The sequence below is a fragment of the Electrophorus electricus genome, chromosome 21 (genome assembly GCF_041902795.1).
Source record: "Electrophorus electricus isolate QZ-2024a chromosome 21, ASM4190279v1, whole genome shotgun sequence".
Lineage (NCBI taxonomy): Eukaryota > Metazoa > Chordata > Actinopteri > Gymnotiformes > Gymnotidae > Electrophorus > Electrophorus electricus.
The window spans coordinates 14,145,696-14,166,662 of record NC_137517.1 but is presented as its reverse complement, the minus strand read 5'-3'; the positions used below and the strand labels follow the sequence as shown (position 1 = coordinate 14,166,662).

Below are 20,967 nucleotides of genomic sequence, written 5' to 3'. Positions count from 1 at the left end.
AACCGTCTGTTTTTGCCCGACCCGTCACAGAATACTTCGCCTCCACGCAGACAGCAGATTCAGAAGCTATTAAGGAAACCCTTACCAGCCAAAGCCACCTACTCAATCAGCACCAGCAGGTGCTAGAGGGATTCACGCGATCTATAGACACGATCGAGAAATACGACGGATCCCACGAGGAGTGTTGAGGTTTTATATTACAACATTCCATATACTTCAATAGTACTCCCCGCTGCTCTAGCCAAGAGAAAATTACATTCCTTACTTCACGTCTTTCAGATAAAGCACTAGATTGAGCTACCGCCGTTTGGGATGGTATAAAACACTCCACGTATAAGGAATTTATTGTTCTGTCTAGAGCAGTTTTTGACCACCTCCATGAGGCCGCACTGATTGTACAATTTCAACATGGCCTGAATTCTGATGTATTGCACGAGCTGGTGTGCCGGGCTGATGAGCTCAAGTTAGATCAACTTAAGGCTCTTGCCAGCCGCCTGGATAATTATCTTCAGGAACGGAGACCACAAATAACCGGTAATTCTCGCCCCACCTACCCCCACCCTAGTCTGAGATATGGATTCAGACAAGAACCCAGAGTGGAGTACATGCATTGCGATTCATCCCGTTTATCTGAGGAAGAACGGAGGTGTCGGTTCCAGGAAGGTGTGTCTGTATTGTGGATCAGCAAGTCATATAATCAGGGATTGTCATTTCAAACCACATCGCAATCATGTAAGAGGTGGGTGAGATCCCCTTTGTTTAAATCCTGGGAGAGTCACTATTTCTATGACAAGCACCCCTTAAAGGCAAAAGACTGCGTGTTGGATTTTTTCATCCCACTGGTGATTTAAAATGTTAACAGACTATACGTAAAACATAAAGTAAATGTCAGATCTGTCTAGATAGTCACCAAACTATCAGTAAAGCATCTCTCCTTGCAGGTGAGCTTCAGTCCTTACTGTGGAACAGATCTTGGGTTTATATAACTTTCATATTGTAAGGTGACCTACATTCATAGACCTTAACACAGTGCACAACACAACAAACGCAACATCTCAGCACAGAAAGTCTGCAATGTAAACAGTTGATGGCTGCAAAGGTTTCCATTTTAAGCTCAGGTTTGATGAATGTTCTACCTGCTACTAGGAACAAGAGTTGCAGGAACTGTAGCATTGCCATGATGTGTTCCTATGAGCGAAAATATCGGTTGTTTCAGTTTAAATTTTGAACTAATTTACTCCACACCATCTCCACCACCACAAACCCACCAATCACACAACACCCTCTGTCTCTTTTGCTTCAAAATGCTTGAGATGAACCATCTAACATGTATAACCATCAGAATTTTATTTATAACTAAAACTGTTTCCTGATTGTTTAATGTCAGCTTTACTTTTAGCTGTTTCCTAGCCTTTAAGGGACAGCTGAAGAAAGCTTACAGGGCAATACCAGTTTGCCTCTAAGTGGAATCTCTAAACTGCCTGCATCAGGTACAGAGGGAGTCGTGTGAATGCGATGTGTGAAGACCAGAACTATTGCTGCAGTGTGAAAACCAGAAACGTTCACAGTCCAACCATTGCAGCAATGCAAAAAGGAAGGTGATAACAGCTCACCTACTGCAAGAACTAGACATCTGTACCACCCAAGACCCAATTGAAGAACAGGTTTCTTGATTTCTGGTTCAATCCTCTGAAATTGATATTAAGCAAATACTCCTATGAACTGCACTGCATGACTGTGAAACATTTTAAACTGACAGGTCATGGATTCCATTCCTGTAATCAATAAATGTTGTGGAAGAAACTGTTAGTTTGTGGTTGGTGTGGCCTTCCTAGAAACAGAATGTCTCAACTGAGGAAGGGTTACAAAATTTAGACATGAGACAGATTTGCCTTCTGTGCTTTAAACAATGAAAAAAGTAAATAAAAAAAACTTTCTCTTAACAACGTCTTTGTTGGAAAATTCAGTGAGATGGAATATAATATAAAAAAGTCAGTTACGGTTGTAACAGTACAAAGACTTTATGGTTCAATTTCCTGTCATTTATTTTAAACAAACAACACTGAAAGTCACAGTTTGTTCCATCTAGTGTTATATAGTCCCACCTGAGGGAGCTGATACAATCTGCAGTGTATTGCACAGTAAAATGGAAACCATGAACATAAGCTCCCACACATCATATTTCATGTAGAGCTGTTAAAAAACAAAAATAGGTCATGGTCAGCTACGAAACCAAAAAGCCTCACTTGTTATTAAAATATAAAACAGTGACTTTTTTTTTTGAAGAGCTTTGGTGTCGACACACACTTTTACTACATTCTAAGTACAAATGACAGTTTACTTAACTGAACAAGTTTATTTGCATCATTACATTAAAGATAATGTTAAGCATTACATTACATAAAGTTTCTCAGAAGTTTATTACAGAGCTTGACTTCCAGAACAAACAGGGGGTTTTATCTGGCAGTCAAGCGCTGTAATAAACTTCTGTTGCAAAAGTGTTGGGCAGGGGGAACTCCAGGGCTGAAGAACCTCACTGCCAATTGAGTGGGTGTCCTTAGCTCTCATCAGACCAAGCCTGAAAATATTCTACTGCACCAGTTTTTAATAAATCTATAATGAAGTGCTTGTATTGTTATGTGGTTTAAATGCCCATTTAATTCAGAAGATTTATGGTTACTAGTTTCTCTGAATTATCCCATAATATAAAAAAGTAGAAGCCTTTGCTTATCACCACTACAAATTTGGGCAGATTCTACTCTACCATTTTTTTCAAAAACCTAATAGAGGTTTGAGACAGTATGGATAACTATTTCTCAAAAATGTTCCCATAATGCCGAAACAATTCCACTACCACAAAAGAGTAGGAGCCCTTGGCTATCAGCAGTGCAATTATGACCAGATTCTACTCTACCATTTTGTCATAAATCGATTTTAAAACCCCACTGTCTTTGCTTAGGGAGTGTTAGTTTGCGGTGAGTAGAGAAATAACATAAAATTTGGATTTAAAGCGCAGGGAGCTTGACCTCGCCACTAGTTTGAGAAATTTGCCATGTTCTGAGTAATTGTCATTTCTATCCTCCCTGTTGTTTATGTCACAGAATCTAAAATATTGAATCAGTATTTATGAGTACAAACGTATGTGTGTTTGTTAATGTGTGCATTAATGTTTCACCTGCCATTGCAATTATCAGCCATTGCTCAAATCTAATGCCTTTTGTATATTTGGGTTCATATGTTGTCTCATGTTTGTATTTTCATTATGTGCAGATTGTTGGGATTTAGTCAGCTGGTAGTTCATCATGCCTGCTGTACATCACTGTAAACGGACTATCACGGCATGTAGTTATTATTATTTGTTATTATTATTGAGGGTATAATTAACCTTTACATATATTTCTCAAGATTTTATGGGTCCTGCTTGTAATTTACCTCTTTGTGTCATTTCCTTAGACCATACATAAAACAACATACCCAAGCACCTGCAAGCATGGAACCTGTACCTGTACATAAACCTAACAATAAATATCTAAAGGCAACATGTGGTTAAAGGAGTATAAACACAGGCACATGGTGACATGCTGACAGAACAAAAACAAAAGCATGAAGCCACATGGAGAGTGTGTTCCTGGGTCCAGAGCTTCCTATCTGACTGACCCCATGTAGTGAAATTGGAAGCCTCATATGCAGCCCTTCAACACTGGTGCCCCCCAAGGCTGCGTCCTAAGTCCTCTACTATACTCAACTCATGACTGCACAGCCACTCATAGCTGTAACACTATTGTGAAATTCACAGATGACACACTGAATCAGGGATATGAATCCCTGATCTCAAACAATCATGAGACTGCCTGCTTGGATGACGTGGAGCTTTGTGTCATCATGGTGTGATGTTAACAACCTGGTCCTGAATGTTTTCAAGACCAAGGAAATGATTGTGGACTTCAGGATGGAGAAAATGATTGCCAATATGCACCACTAAAGAGCAACAGAACCCAGGTTGAGAGTGAGCAACTACAGGTTCCCTCGGAGCCCATATCTCTGAGGACCAAACACATCTCCACCCTGGTAAAGGGGGCAAGGCAGCACTTATCACATCAAGCAGCTGAGGAAATTCAAGATCTCTAAACCACTGCGGAAAGCCTTCTTCACTGCAATAGTAGGGTCAGTTCTTTCTGGGACTATCACTGTGTGGTATGGCAACATCAGTTTCCAGGACAAGAAGATCCTCCACAGAGAGATCCAAAGTGCTGAGCACATCAGCAGAACAACACTGCCCGGACTAAAGGACATCTATTCCAGGCAGCGCAAGGCCATCAGGAAATCGGATCATCAACGACTTTAATTACAAAGATCACAATGTGATCAAGTGGTTACCCGCCGGGAAACGTCTCCACTCCATCAGTGCCAGGACGGAGAGTTTACAGTCCTTAGAGCTTTTACCCCCAGACACTATGAAAAATAAACAGCTCACAACATAAATTCTGTGAGGCACACAACACACACACACAAACAGATACACTAATTTACATTACATTTACAGCATCTTATCCAGAGCGACTTACAAAAGTGCTTTGTTATTTACTCATATAGAATATATCCTATTACAGTACAGTCGGTTAGAGACCAACATACCAATGAACTAGAATACTGTAGAAATACAGAGATCAATGCTGATACCTAGAAGTACAAAATACAAAATAAATAAGGTCTTAAACAATGATAAGTGCCATAAACAATAAGTGCTAGAGTTTGTTAAACAATATAATAAACAATACCCTACAATAAGTACTAATTTAGTCAGTCAAAATGGGAGCAAGGTCAGTTGTCCTTTAAATATTCCACGAATAGATGGATCTTCAGTCTGCGTTTGAAGACTGCAGGGACTCTGCTGTCTGGACAGCAAGTGGGAGTTCATTCCACCATCTTGGAGCCAGGACAGAAAACAGTCTCGATGCTTGTTGTCCATGAGACCTGAAGCAAGTATTTCAAGCCGAGCCGTACTTGAGGTTTGAAGTACTCGAGGTACGGATCGGGCTTTGACCACTGACCTCATGTATGAAGGGGCTGGTCCATTTTTGGTTTTGTAGGCAAGCATCAAGGTTTTAAATCTGATGTATGCAGCTACTGGAAGCCAATGAAGGGAGCGCAGCAGTGGAGTAACGTGTGAACTTCGGAAGATTGAAGACCAGTCATGCTGCTGCTTTCTGGACAAGTTTGATGGCTCTTAGAGGAAGACCAGTAAGTAGCGAGTTGCAGCAGTGTAGCTTTGAGATCACAAGAGACTGCACAAGCACCTGGGCAGCTTCCTGCGAGACAAATGGCCGAATCCTTTGTATGTTACAAAGGTGAAATCTGCACTCACCACAACTTCACACATGCACTCGAACAGGACCCCACTGCAAGGCATACAGATACTCACACCTACACCTGCACATACACACATTCAGCACATCTCCATACTTGCACACGAACAGCACGACTGAGTTACTTGAACTGGACAGTTACATGGTACACGTGGCCACTTTAACTTCCCGTGTTTATTTGCACTATTTGTATCATCCCTTATTTAATATTCCCACGTGGCCTATACTTCCAGTCAAATGTATTTATAGTGCTTTTTACAACAGTTTACAATCCCCCCTTTACATGTGGTTTGCCTAAATCATGCATATATATATTTTTACCTTTTTATTCTGTTCCTATATTTATTTGCTTTACGTTTACGCCTACTTAAAAATATCTTCACCTCTCACACAGTCTTCAGAGCAGCTGCCTTACAATTCTTTTTTTTTGTTCCAGCTACAAATGCACATGTGACAAATAAAGCTATTTAATCTTGAATCCGATCAACGCACCACTGACTGATAAACATCTTTGTAACTTGTTAATTGCCGATGACTAGACCTTCCTGACTCAAAACACACAAGCAAACTTTGTTCTGTAGCATGAAGGATAAGATCAGAAAGACAGAATGCATTTGAAACTTTCTATGTCATTCAGAACAGGCTCTAATATTTATTCAATATGCAAATTCAAACCATTCAGGAAATCTTGCAGCCCTTTCAAACTGACCTTGTGATTGTACTGCTGGAAAATAGAGGCAGTGTGTGTTGTATTAGTGGAAAATAGAGTCAGTGTGTGTTGTATTGGTAGAAAAGAGATGCAGTGTATGTTGTATTGGTGGTACGTGCTGAGCAGCGCTCCACTACAAGCAACAGCACATTTCTTACATCCAGACTGAAGATTGCAGTCATGGATATTAGGTAACATTATTGTTACGATGCACCCATGTTTAGCTGTTTCATAAAACAGTGTTCTGCATATGTATGGCCAGATTTGTATGATGAATCTTATTACATTTAGAAATACAAAGTATTCTGTCACTAGATTAGTTACATTTCAGAATGGAGGAATTCTCCCACTCAGACTTGATTGCTTGTAAGTTCATTTGCTTATTCTAAAGTTTTTGAAGTTATAGCTTACATTACATTTATGGCATTTAGCTGACGCTTTTATCCAAAATGACTTACAATTACGACTGAGTACAACTTGAGCAACTGAGGGTTAAGGGTCTTGCTCAGGGGCCCAACAGTGGCTTGACTTGAACTAGTAACCATCCAATTACAAGTCAACTACCTTAATTACTGAATTACACTACCACTTTAGGTGACTTTTGTTACATGCAGAAGCAGAGCAGAAAGTAGGTTTGGTGAATAACAACTCATTTAATAAGGTTGGCAAACAAATACAGTCAGACATCTAGAAACAGTCATAATCCAGGCAGAGATTCAGTAACATAATCACATAAACAGGGCAAACAAATCCAGGCATGGCTAGGCAAAGAAGACATGTATGTAGATACACAGAGAATTTGCAATATACAAAACAGAAAATCTAAACTTAAAGATGCAAGGACTGATGTGTTAATGAGAAACAGGTGTGACGTTTGTGGCGGAATTGCTGTCACGGTTAGTCCCTCCCAGCTTCCATGTTTTCCCTGTCTTGTGTATTTTAGTTCCATTAGTTTTAGTTTCGTTTTCTCGGCCCCTCGTTTGATTGCTCACAACTGTCCCTCGTTTCTACCTTGTTAGGTTCATGTTTTTAAACCCTGTCTGATTCCCTGTGTTTTCGGCTGTTCATTATTTGAATGGTTGCGTTTATGTGTTTGTATGTTTGAATGTGTCAGGAAGCCCGTCTGTTTTTCGAAGCCTGCGTTTGTTAGCCCGTGTTATCTTAACCATTTGTTTTTCCTTACCTCCGTTTGTTATTTCCTAGTTTTGGTTGTAGCCTGCTTCCCCTGTCTGCGTTCGTGTACTTGTATCTTTGGTTCATCATGTATCCCCGTAATCTCAATGTCCCTGGACTGCTATAACAACTCTGAATTTGGATTTACACATAATAAATCTCGCTCTTCTCCGCAGACGCGTCCGCCTCCTTACCGCTCAACGTTACAATTGCGTCTGATTAAACTGTTCAGAGGATCATGGGAGTTGGAGTCCGTGTGGAAGAAACAGGTGGGACGGGAGGAACAAACGTGACTATTTAAACCTTGTCATTCTTTACAGGCTTTGCAAAACCTGAACATGGGTCATCTGAGACCAAGACAGAAGGCTGTATTCAGGAAGGATATTATTAGTGTTATTTACCGTTTATTGATGTTTAATTTTTATTGTTCGATATAGTAATTGATACCTGTAAATGTAAAGTTGCTTAAACAAAACAACTTGAAAAGACACAAGGCACCATCTTCTGCCAATAAATGTCTTTTGTCTTGTCATAATTGATCACAGTTTATATCGAAAATTATCTTAAAATCTTAAGTAAAAAAAGAATGCACCTCATGTAAATCTTAACTTTCTATGTCATATAAAAACACTTCCTGTTTCTGAATTTATTAACAGCAAGTCTGGTTTCACACACTCACAGCTCATGGTTACGGTTTGACACAGGCAGTATGGAGACACAGATCAGAGGCTAAGATGTATTACGATAAGTTCCTCTTCAGCTTGTTTTCAAAATGTGCAATGTGTATATATATGAGCTACATGCTATGAGCCTGTGATCTTTTATTGGTCTAATTAAAAGAGGCCAGTCACTTTGTGGTTTTTCATTATGATGGAGACCAGAGTCTTCTAAATCATCTAAAGACTTTAAGACAAATGCTATACATGATATGGTAAATGCTACATATGGTCATGTGGTAAAACACCAAGATGAAACTGACCAGATGAGTGAGAATAATCAAGCAGGCACAAACATAACTTGTCTACTACTATCTAAAAGCTGTTATAGTGTTAGTGTCTTTTATAACCCCGCACCTTTAAAGCTAAAGCTTTTCACTTCATTAATATGTCACAGTATGACATTGAATGGCATTCATGGTACCTGCTAATGACACCGCTGTTTAGGTGTTTATAGTAGAGTAAGGGCACCACTGTTTAGGAGGTCATAGAATAATAATGATGTCAATGTTTGCCTATGTTCTTATGAATATTGTTAACTTGTTAAATATCAGTATAAAGGAGAAATTTAAATGTAAAATTGTCTACCACCTCAATAACAATTAACCTATTATTGTCTATTGCACCTGTGGGGCACTATATATATATATGCTAATGACACCACTGTTTATGTGTTTATAGCATAGTAATGACACCACTGTTTAGGTTTTTATAGTATAGGAATGACACCACTCTTTAGGTGTTTAGAGTATAGTAATGACACCACTGTTTAGGAGGTTATAGAATAGTAATGACATCATTGTTTAGGTTTTTATAGTGTAGTAATGACACCACTGTTTAGGTCACAGTCATATGACCCTTTCCAAGTCTACAAAGCACAGGCAGACTAGACTGGCATACTCCCATAATTCTTCACAAGGCTAAGACAGCCAAGCTGATCCACTGTTCCACAACCTGGGCAGAACCCACATCAGAAACTATCAGGCAGAGCATCCTCTCAATGCAACCCCAACCTTCAACATCAACAGACCTTTGTATATCACACACTGTCCAAGAAGAGATATTCCACATTCCTTGGAGTCAGTTTCCATCCCCAAGGTCTGGTCCATCTGAAACTTGCTAACCCATGCCTGCCACACATTTCATTAATATGTCACAGTATGACATTGAATGGCATTTATGGTACCTGCTAATGACACTGTTTAGGTGTTTATAGTATAGTAATGACACCACTGTTTAGGAGATTATAGAATAGTAATGACATCATTGTTTAGGTGTTTATAGTATAGTAATGACACCACTGTTTAGGAGGTGTATAAAATAATAATGACGTTGATGTTTGCCTATGTTCTTCTGAATATTGTTAACTTGTTAAATATCAGTATAAAGGAGTAATTTAAATGAAAAATTATCTACCACCTCAATAGCACTTAATCTGTTATTGTCTATTGCACTATTGCGCTTGTGGGGCTATATATATATATATATATATATATATATATATATATATATATATATATATATATATATATATATATATAATTTTTTAGTATAGTAATTGATAATTCTGTTGTTTTTGTTTAAAAAAACCAACTTGACAGGACACAAGGCACCACTGTCTGATAAATATACCACTTACTGATAACGATCTTTGTAACTTGTTTGATGCTGCAGACTAGACCTCAGTGACTAGCAAGGTTTTTCAACCACACATGCAAACTTTCTTCCACAGCATGAAGGACAAAATCAGGACAGAGCATATATTTGAAACTGTTCATGTCATACAGAACAGGCCACAATATTTATTCAATATGCAAATTCAATTCTGTCTTTAAAAGGTGCGAGCCAGTAGTTGAGATTTTGACTGTTTAAGGATGACAGCACTGAAAGGGTGTTTCTTTTGCATTGATTGGGATTTTTTCAAAGACCTTTCAATGAGGCAACAGAGACACATTCTGACTACAATAATTTATGTGTAGCTAGTGTGCTGACCAAAAAGAAAATAATTGTGTACCCCAAGAATTAAACATATATAACAAGACAAGGGAAAGACTGTACCAACCAGAAAAGAGGCACAACTTGATGTGATGGATTTCTTACGGCCTGGAATGATGCTGTGGTTTTAAAGCAGGAAGGAACTGTACACTGTTCCAGGGGACCTCACCTGGGATACAATCTGGGCACGCTGCTTTCCGAGTAGAGACTCTCACTAGTGCTCTTCTTACCTCATCTCTCATAAGTTTGGGTGCAGGGCAGTGGTGGTTACCTGAGTCTGAGACGTGTTCTCAATACAAGCATAGAAATGATACATAGCAGTAGGGAGGGAGACGTCGGTGGTCGCCGAGTTACTCACATTGCTCTGGAAATCTGTGATTGCTTAGATCCTTTGCCACATGCGTCGGGTATCCGAGTTAGTACTGAAGAAGGTTTGTTCTTTGTATTGTGGATGGCAGCTTTCTGCTTGTGACTGGCTGCTTGTTGTTGGCTGATTTGAAGGCTGCTTCTTGCGCCTACGGCAGAATTCTTCCGCCATGTTTTGTGGTTTGAAAGTGTGCAGATTTGCTTTTATTGAGTCACATCATCTACAGACTTCTTGATAAATCCAGTGAGAGGTGTTTACATCAGTTCATTTACATCAGTTAGAAAGTCTCCAGTGGCTGCAGTTTTAAACATGTCCCAATCAGTACATTGAAAACAGTCTGCAGAGGCTTTGCAGAACTCAGAAACAAATTTCTATGTTGTAGCCTCGATCACAGGCTTAAGATATTGATAGGGATCTTTCTGTTTATGTGGAAGTTAGAAGATTCATTTCCCTACCATCCCTACCTAAATCTGTGGTGGGGCTGTCCAGCAAGTATCTATGGTAGATAGAATGCATCACTGAGAACTTCACGATGTACCTGGGCTGTGGTCACCAGTCTAGAATGCATCACTGAGAACTTTATGATGTACCTCGGCTTTGTTCAGCAAAATCTTACTTTCCAAAAATACATTTGCAAACCACTGTGGTTTTTTAAGCTTTTCTGATGAACAGGTTGGACTCATGTTTATTAACAAAATAGCAAAACAATGTGCTGCACAAGTTCTTTTCACTGTAGTAAGTGTTTTTTTTAGATTGATGCCTCAAGATAGTGTAAGTAAATTGATAATTATTTTCTCAGTATAAAAAGCAGACTCCATCTATATATGGTTAGGTGCTCGGCTTCAAGCACTTAGAAGGAAAAAGGGCTGAGAAGGTGTCGTGTGATTGGTAAGTTTGTGGCAGGGGGTGTGCGATTGTGTGGGTTACAATCAGTTTAAAAGTGTGACTAACACACTTCATATTTTGCTGAGCTGAAGACTGAGGAGGACATAATGGCAATGCTGAAGTTCCTGCAACTCTTGCTTTTGACAGCAGGTAAAACTTCATACACAAACCCTGGACTTAGAAGGGAAAATAAAGCCATATAAACAAATTGCTTACATTAAAAAATAATTTCAGTTTTGTGATTGCATCAGTGTTGTGACGGTGACTGTGTAATGTTGATTTCTGAGAATGTAGATCAACATGTAATAATAATATTATTAATAATAGCAGTAATAATAATCATTTAGGAGTTGAATCTGCTGTGGTTAAACATCGACTGATTGGTGGAAAACCTTGTAGCAACAATGAACGCCACCATCAAGTGTGGGTTTTTACACCAAGCTTTTGTGGAGGGACTTTGATCGACAAGAATTGGGTGTTGACTGCAGCACACTGCTATAAGTCAGTGATCGGGTATGTAGAGGTTAATTAAAATACTTGTGTGTTATTTTATCATTTTCATTTTCATCTGAAAAATGCGTGTGTATTTGAATGTGTGTGTGTGTGTGTGTGTGTGCGTGTTTGTGTGTATGTATGTTTGTACATGTATATGTTCTGCAGAAGTGTTGAAGTCTGGGCAGGTGTTCATCCAAAGAGAGCATACCAAAAGTTTAACATTCAGGAAGGTGACATCCATATATTTGATAAAACCAAGAGAACAGGTGACATCATGCTGCTCAAACTTCCTGGACCTGTATGTGGAATCACTCCTGCTAAGCTTCCTGACTCCTCCTGTCAGACTCCTGTTAATGGAGAGCAGCTGCAGATCGCTGGTCACGGATCTACTGTTAACCGAACTGGTAAAAATGCTTCTGACCAAACTGCTCATAGAAGTAAAGGCTATTATGTAAATGTACATAAATCTTTCTCTTAGTAGTTTTGTTTCAGTTAGTTTATTATTTTCTCTTTTATCCTGTGTAAACGAGCGTTCTACAATACTTTACATTTAAATATTTGACTAATTTAAATATGTGACTGAACATTTTTATGCTTTGGGTGTATAGTGTGCTTGTTCTTGTCACAGCCATACTGTCAAAGTAGATTAAGCTTAGATGAAATTTTTAAAATAGCAGAATATCACATTCAGTGGCCTTTTTACTTTTTTAAAAGCTGAAACTGTTCAACTCTGTGCACTCCTGCATCAGGCTCCTTCACATGTGTTTATTCCTTCTGTATTTCTCACTTTTTGTTTGTGTTTGTTTTAGGTCTGCTTTTACTGCACTCTGAGCTGTAGCTAAACTACATCAGAATGCTGAATAAGCACTTAGAATAATGTCACACCCTTATTATCATTTCTTCTTCATGTTTTAGGACCTTCCGACCGGAAGCAACCTCTGCAGTGTCTTGATCTGAAAGTCACAGACTGTCCTAAACCCAGAAACAACTATTTCTGTGGTGAAGGTCTTCCTAATAACCCACCTGCCTTCACTTGCAAGGTAGGAGACCTACCATTATGATGCCATATATTATTTCCTTAAATAGCTAAAATATAATGTAAAATATAAAATAAAAATAAATAGTAATGCCTATTGCAATTTATTTCAAGTTATTTCAATGCTAGCAGTGCCCCTTTGTGGTGAATTATGTTAAACATGAGTGAATGAGTTACAAGCCAGGTCTATGAGGTGCTTCATATCCATGGAAACAACAATGGAAAAGAGAAAGAACTCCCTCCATCTCTCAAACAGGGGGACTCCGGTGGAGGCTGGCTGAAGAAGAGGTTTGGGAGAACGAGTGTGATCTATGGAGTTCACAAAGGTTCACATCTTACTTCTAGCAAAATTGCTTATGCCAAATGCACAAGTGTGTGTGCTCCTCCTATCAGGAAGTGGATAAATGATATCATGACTAATCACTGAAACAGCAGGTGCCATATGAGTCCTATATGAAGCTGTAACAGTAGAGTCACATATGAAGTTACAGACTATGTACTACAGCTGATCTGTCACTCTGTACTTGTGTTACAATTAATAAATATAAACAGCATTCCATTATGTGCATCTGTTTCACCTTCATTTTTGATTTCATGACTGATTTCTATTGTTACTTTAAGATAGTAATAGTAAAGGTAAAGAAAGATTACACGTTAGCGAGATGTCTAACCAGTGAACACTGAAATAATATTCTTCTCCTGCCCAAGATGCTTTTATGATTAACTATGTTTTTGTCAGTTGACCAGTACTCACAACAATAAGTCACCACAATAAATCATCACATTAATTTTACTCATAACATGCTCTCATTGAAAAAAATCACTTTAAAAATCCAAAACAAAAAAAGGTTTTTGTATGGGAGTTTTTATAACGTTTCTATCAGTGCTTGAAATAGAGACAACATCTTCAGTACTCCCCTTATGTAATACTACCAGTATTACATTCTGAATTACTTCAGTGAATAAAAGATGCTAGGAATTATCACAGTTTCTACATTTACTATTAAAGAAAAAATTGAAAAAAGAAACAAAATTGTCTTCAGCATATGGTCCTCTCATTTTCTCAGCCTAAGTTACAGGTAAAGTCCCGAGGCCGATCTATGACACTTTAATCTAGTCCTGATCTTTGTGTACATCCCTCTTCCTGTTTGTAATCAAATGGATGAATATAAAGCAGCCTCATTTTTAAAATTCAGATCAGGTTCTCATGAGTCCTGTTTCCAAAATCCAGAAGCAGTTCAGAAAAATGGAAAATTCTGAAGCAGGTTTGTCCTCTTACTTCTGCTATCTGTGTCCTGTCACTAACATATTTTGCAACCCAGTTCACAAAAGCATTTGCAGATTTCATTGTACTGTTGACCAGTCACAACTATCATTAAAATGGGCTGTGGAAAAATAATTAGAGTAGTGGAAACATTTTAACAGAAATTTGTAATGGTTTGGAAGTAACACTCAAATCTCAAACGAGCTGACCTTTCGAAAGCCTGTAGCTTGCATATGCAAGCCCTCTAGTGGTAGCAGACAACTTTAATCACATAAAATATTTCAAAGCTGAATGAAAGATAATACTGCAAAAAATACATCTGTACAATGTTTAATATTTGCACTACTGAATGTTCACTTGCTATATAACTGCAGCACAATTCTTCTAGCTGTCTTCTGATGCAGTGCCCTAGTTTCCTAAATATAGGAAATATGGTGTACAATTTTGTCCATTGTCTTGGAGACACTGACATCCTGCAGGCATCATGGAAGAAGCCTCTTCACTGCTTCTCAACAAGGTTTCAGTGGACAGGCAGGTCCAGGGTCTAGGTAGTGTTGTGTGCCTACACCGGAGCAGGAAGAACAAATCTGATCGGTCCATCTGCAAAATCATTTCCGTCCTGCCACTTGTAGTGCTAGAGGAGAATGACTGTAGTCACAGTCCCTGCGCAGTGGTAGGAGAGTGTGGGATGAGCTCTGTGCTGTTGACCTGTCCGAGGCATCTCTGACCAGACAGGAAGAGTACGTTGCTCTGAGGAGGACACACACGATACTGAAGATTTGCAGGATAACTGCTATGTTCATAATTGCTGGTATTGTCCTGGTTTGGGACTGCCTTTTTTTTGTAACTGTTTATTTTTTTGTTATTCATAATGTTGTTGGTTTTTCAACAAGTTAGGTTTTAGCACTATAGACAGAACAAATGAAAATACAAACAAATGTTTGAGTCCTTTATGAGTGTTCAAAAGCCTGTAGATTTGAAACATTTGTTTTCACCCACAAAACATTTTTGGACTTCATAAAGTCTTTTAAGAGACAAAACGTCCTCTGTTTACATTTAAAAAATTTTCTTTGGTTAGATGGTAAGGATATTCTAAGCAAATAATACAATATGTTGACACAAAGAGCTACAGACAACTTTTCTAGATTTTTAGAGTCGAAGATAAATACGTTAAACACAATAAAAATATATTATGAATTATGAAGTTACAAATTTTAAGAATGTCATGTCCTGACGGACACTATGACAGATGTACTGAGACGTGATGAAGTGGGATGCTGAGGCAAGTCTTCATAATAGTCTTCCCGTTTTATGACCAACTGTTGTGGAATTTTGAACAAACATCAAGTCAGACGTGATTAAGAGAGTAATTTAATAAGAAAAAAGAATAAAATAAATGTTTCACTCGCCTCAGGTAGGGAGCCCCGAGTATACAAAAGCGTGGCTAGTTATACTACTCCTGTGTTGTCTTTAACCAATCATCTTTTCTTAAGCAGCTCTTCTTTCCTTTGTTGCTGTGGCTATAAGCCAATCAGCCCTCGGCTTGGTTTTTCCCACAAACCAACCCAAACTGGCTCCAAACTGTGTGTCAAGTTGACCTTGACGTTAACAGTTCCTGATACATGTTCAACATAATCAGCAACAGGCAGATACAAATGTGCGGACAGCATTATTAATTTGAGAACAAAGGATCAGTATGATTTTATATGAATCACATAATACATAGTTTCGTAACATTTTCCATCACATTTCCCCCCTTTGATTCTTATACAATCATTTGTTAATTATCAGAGAATACAGTGTGCAGGTACAGGGTGTTATCCTCATCCAGGTCCCCTTTAGTGACCTGAATAAGTTGGTATCTGGTATCCATATTCATGCAAATAGTACTAAGCATACATTGACATAACAAAGGTCCACAACATATAATCAAGGCAAGTAGTAAAATGGATGGGAGAATCATAATTACAATACTTTTCCACATTGAGAATAGAGATCCCTGTTTCCAGTCCCAAGGTCTCACTCCGGCTTCTTCAGCACGAAGTTGGTCAGCAATCTTACTCATGCGGTCCAAGGCCATGGAGATATTACCTCCAGGTGCATCATTGGGCGGTATGTACATGCAACAATGGTTGCCTATCATCGAGCACACTCCCCCTTCCTTAGCGAGGAGCATGTCCAAGGCCATGCGGTTTTGTGTCGTCAGTAGTACTTGGAATGGTCCTCTCCACCTGGGCTGGCTCCACTGCTTGCTTCTGAAGTCCTTAATCAGCACCCAATCGCCTGGCTGATGTGTATGGAGGGGATTGTCCGTCACCTCAGGAAGGACTGCCTTCACCTGCTTAGACACATGGGAGAGAGATTTGTGCAGACACACAATACTGCAAAAGCGATTCATTGATCAGGTTAGTATCCCAGTCGGGCGGTCCTATCCCCGTGTTGGGAGGCCGTCCAAACACTATCTCAAAAGCTGATAGTCCTGTTCGTGCCTGCGGCCTGGTTCGACATTGCCACAGGACGAGGGGAAGGCATTTTACCCAATTCATGCCTGTTTCCTGCATTAATTTAGCTAACCCCCCTTTAATGGTGCCGTTTGCCCGTTCTACTGCCCCTGCGCTAGCTGGGTGATAACTGCAGAGTTTTCTCATATCCACTCCTAGGTATTTAGTCAGAGCCTTTAGTCCTTCATGTACGAAGGGTGTTCCATTGTCACTAGACACTCGTTGTGGCAAACCCCATCGGGGAATGATTTCTCTCAGTTGCGCTTTTGCTACTGCATCGCTGTCTTGTTTCCCTGTTGGGAAGGCCTCCACCCACTTACTGAACATGCACACACACACAAGCATGTACCTCTTCCCTTCGGCTGGTGTTAGTTCTACAAAATCTATTTGCCAATGTTGAAATGGCTCACTGGGCGGCGGGTGTCCGGCGGGTGCGTGTTTGGTATGATTGTCTCTGTGTGGTGTATTTTGTGCACATACCAGGCATCGGGAACAAAATTTTTTGGGTATGTGTGTTTATTCCCGGTGCATACCAATGTCTCGTTATACTCTCCACTATCCCCCCTTTGCTCATGTGACTTATGCACCACTAAGGAGCAACAGAACCCAGGTTGAGAGTGAGCAACTACAGGTTCCCTCGGAGCCCACATCTCTGAGGACCAAACACATCTCCACCCTGGTAAAGGGGGCAAGGCAGCACTTATATCACATCAAGGAGCTGAGGAAATTCAAGATCTCTAAAGCACTGCGGAAAGCCTTCTTCACTGCAATAGTAGGGTCAGTTCTTTCTGGGATCATCACTGTCTGGTATGGCAACAGCAGTTCTAAGGACAAGAAGATCCTCCACAGAAGATCTGCAAGGCATACAGATACTCACACCTACACCTGCACACACACATTCAGCACATCTCCATACTTGCACACGAACAGCATGACTGAGTTACTTGAACTGGACAGTTACATGGTACACGTGGCCACTTTAACTTCCCGTGTTTATTTGCACTATTTGTATCATCCCTTATTTAATATTCCCACGTGGCCTATACTTCAAGTCAAATGTATTTATAGTGCTTTTTACAACAGTTTGCAATCCCCCCTTTACATGTGGTTTGCCTAAATCATGCATATATATTTATTACCTTTTTATTCTGTTCCTATATTTATTTGCTTTACGTTTACGCCTACTTAAAAATATCTTCACCTCTCACACAGTCTTCAGAGCAGCTGCCTTACAATTCTTTTTTTTTTGTTCCAGCTACAAATGCACATGTGACAAAATGACTTACAATTATGACTGAGTACAACTTGAGCAACTGAGGGTTAAGGGTCTTGCTCAAGGGCCCAACAGTGGCAGGGCTTGAACTAGTAACCATCCAATTACAAGTCAACTACCTTAATTACTGAATTACACTACCACTTTAGGTGACTTTTGTTACATGCAGAAGCAGAGCAGAAAGTAGGTTTGGTGAATAACAACTCATTTAATAAGGTTGGCAAACAAATACAGTCAGACATCTAGAAACAGTCATAATCCAGGCAGAGATTCAGTAACATAATCACATAAACAGGGCAAACAAATCCAGGCATGGCTAGGCAAAGAAGACATGTATGTAGATACACAGAGAATTTGCAATATACAAAACAGAAAATCTAAACTTAAAGTTGCAAGGATTGATGTGTTAATGAGAAACAGGTGTGATGTTTGTGGCGGAATTGCTGTCACGGTTAGTCCCTCCCAGCTTCCATGTTTTCCCTGTCTTGTGTATTTTAGTTCCATTAGTTTTAGTTTCGTTTTCTCGGCCCCTCGTTTGATTGCTCACAACTGTCCCTCGTTTCTACCTTGTTAGGTTCATGTTTTTAAACCCTGTCTGATTCCCTGTGTTTTTGGCTGTTCATTATTTGAATGATTGTGTTTATGTGTTTGTATGTTTGAATGTGTCAGGAAGCCCGTGTTATCTTAACCGTTTGTTTTTCCTTACCTCCGTTTGTTATTTCCTAGTTTTGGTTGTAGCCTGCTTCCCCTGTCTGCGTTCGTGTACTTGTATCTTTGGTTCATCATGTATCCCCGTAATCTCAATGTCCCTGGACTGCTATAACAACTCTGAATTTGGATTTACACCTAATAAATCTCGCTCTTCTCCGCAGACGCGTCCGCCTCCTTACCGCTCAACGTTACAATTGCGTCTGATTAAACTGTTCAGAGGATCATGGGAGTTGGAGTCCGTGTGGAAGAAACAGGTGGGTCGGGAGGAACAAACGTGACTATTTAAACCTTGTCATTCTTTACAGGCTTTGCAAAACCTGAACATGGATCATCTGAGACCAAGACAGAAGGCTGTATTCAGCAAGGATATTATTAGTGTCTTTTCAAGTTGTTTTGTTTAAGCAACTTTACATTTACAGGTAACAATTACTATATCGAACAATAACAATTAAACATCAATGAACGGTAAATACCGTTTATTGATGTTTAATTGTTATTGTTCTATATAGTAATTGATACCTGTAAATGTAAAGTTGCTTAAACAAAACAACTTGAAAAGACACAAGGCACCATCTTCTGCCAATAAATGTCTTTTGTCTTGTCATAATTGATCACAGTTTATATCGAAAATTATCTTAAAATCTTAAGTAAAAAAAGAATGCACCTCATGTAAATCTTAACTTTCTATGTCATATAAAAACACTTCCTGTTTCTGAATTTATTAACAGCAAGTCTGGTTTCACACACTCACAGCTCATGGTTACGGTTTGACACAGGCAGTATGGAGACACAGATCAGAGGCTAAGATGTATTACGATAAGTTCCTCTTCAGCTTGTTTTCAAAATGTGCAATGTGTATATATATGAGCTACATGCTATGAGCCTGTGATCTTTTATTGGTCTAATTAAAAGAGGCCAGTCGCTTTGTGGTTTTTCATTATGATGGAGACCAGAGTCTTCTAAATCATCTAAAGACTTTAAGACAAATGCTCTACATGATATGGTAAATGCTACATATGGTCATGTGGTAAAACACCAAGATGAAACTGACCAGATGAGTGAGAATAATCAAGCAGGCACAAACATAACTTGTCTACTACTATCTAAAAGCTGTTATAGTGTTAGTGTCTTTTATAACCCCGCACCTTTAAAGCTAAAGCTTTTCACTTCATTAATATGTCACAGTATGACATTGAATGGCATTCATGGTACCTGCTAATCACACCGCTGTTTAGGTGTTTATAGTAGAGTAAGGGCACCACTGTTTAGGAGGTCATAGAATAATAATGATGTCAATGTTTGCCTATGTTCTTATGAATATTGTTAACTTGTTAAATATCAGTATAAAGGAGAAATTTAAATGAAAAATTGTCTACCACCTCAATAACACTTAACCTATTATTGTCTATTGCACCTGTGGGGCTCTATATATATATATATGTTAATGACACCACTGTTTATGTGTTTATAGCATAGTAATGACACCACTGTTTAGGTTTTTATAGTATAGTAATGACACCACTGTTTAGGTTTTATAGTATAGTAATGACACCACTCTTTAGGTGTTTAGAGTATAGTAATGACACCACTGTTTAGGAGGTTATAGAATAGTAATGACATCATTGTTTAGGTTTTTATAGTGTAGTAATGACACCACTGTTTAGGTCACAGTCATATGACCCTTTCCAAGTCTACAAAGCACAGGCAGACTAGACTGGCATACTCCCATAATTCTTCACAAGGCTAAGACAACCAAGCTGATCCACTGTTCCACAACCTGGGCAGAACCCACATCAGAAACTATCAGGCAGAGCCTCCTCTCAATGCAACCCCAACCTTCAACATCAACAGACCTTTGTATATCACACACTGTCCAAGAAGAGATATTCCACATTCCTTGGAGTCAGTTTCCATCCCCAAGGTCTGGTCCATCTGAAACTTGCTAACCCATGCCGGCCACACATTTCATTAATATGTCACAGTATGACATTGAATGGCATTTATGGTACCTGCTACTGACACTGTTTAGGTGTTTATAGTATAGTAATGACACCACTGTTTAGGAGATTATAGAATAGTAATGACATCATTGTTTAGGTGTTTATAGTATAGTAATGACACCACTGTTTAGGAGGTGTATAAAATAATAATGACGTTGATGTTTGCCTATGTTCTTATGAATATTGTTAACTTGTTAAATATCAGTATAAAGGAGTAATTTAAATGAAAAATTATCTACCACCTCAATAGCACTTAATCTGTTATTGTCTATTGCACTATTGCGCTTGTGGGGCTATATATATATATATATATATATATATATATATATATATATATATATATATATATATATATATATAATTTTTTAGTATAGTAATTGATAATTCTGTTGTTTTTGTTTAAAAAAAACAACTTGATAGGACACAAGGCACCACTGTCTGATAAATATACCACTTACTGATAACGATCTTTGTAA

At 38.9% G+C, this 20,967-nt stretch overlaps 1 protein-coding gene and 1 long non-coding RNA gene across 3 annotated transcripts in view; one reads left to right on the top strand and one right to left on the bottom strand.

Moving 5' to 3' along the window:
* Positions 1-8,402, bottom strand: part of LOC118240633 (uncharacterized) — a 37,191-nt gene extending 28,789 nt beyond the window's left edge. For both annotated transcript variants that reach the window (XR_004775541.2, XR_014119084.1), the window contains exon 1: positions 7,259-8,402. This is a non-coding gene — a long non-coding RNA (uncharacterized LOC118240633). The remainder of the gene's footprint in view (positions 1-7,258) is intronic.
* Positions 8,403-11,237: 2,835 nt separating this feature from the next.
* LOC118240622 (trypsin-1-like) lies at positions 11,238-13,304 on the top strand. Its single transcript, XM_035521574.2, has 5 exons — positions 11,238-11,361; positions 11,559-11,724; positions 11,872-12,110; positions 12,622-12,746; positions 12,999-13,304. The coding sequence occupies exons 1-5, from the start codon at positions 11,319-11,321 to the stop codon at positions 13,167-13,169; spliced, it is 744 nt and encodes a 247-aa protein (XP_035377467.1). The 5' UTR covers positions 11,238-11,318; the 3' UTR covers positions 13,170-13,304.
* The last annotated feature ends 7,663 nt before the right edge of the window (positions 13,305-20,967 follow it).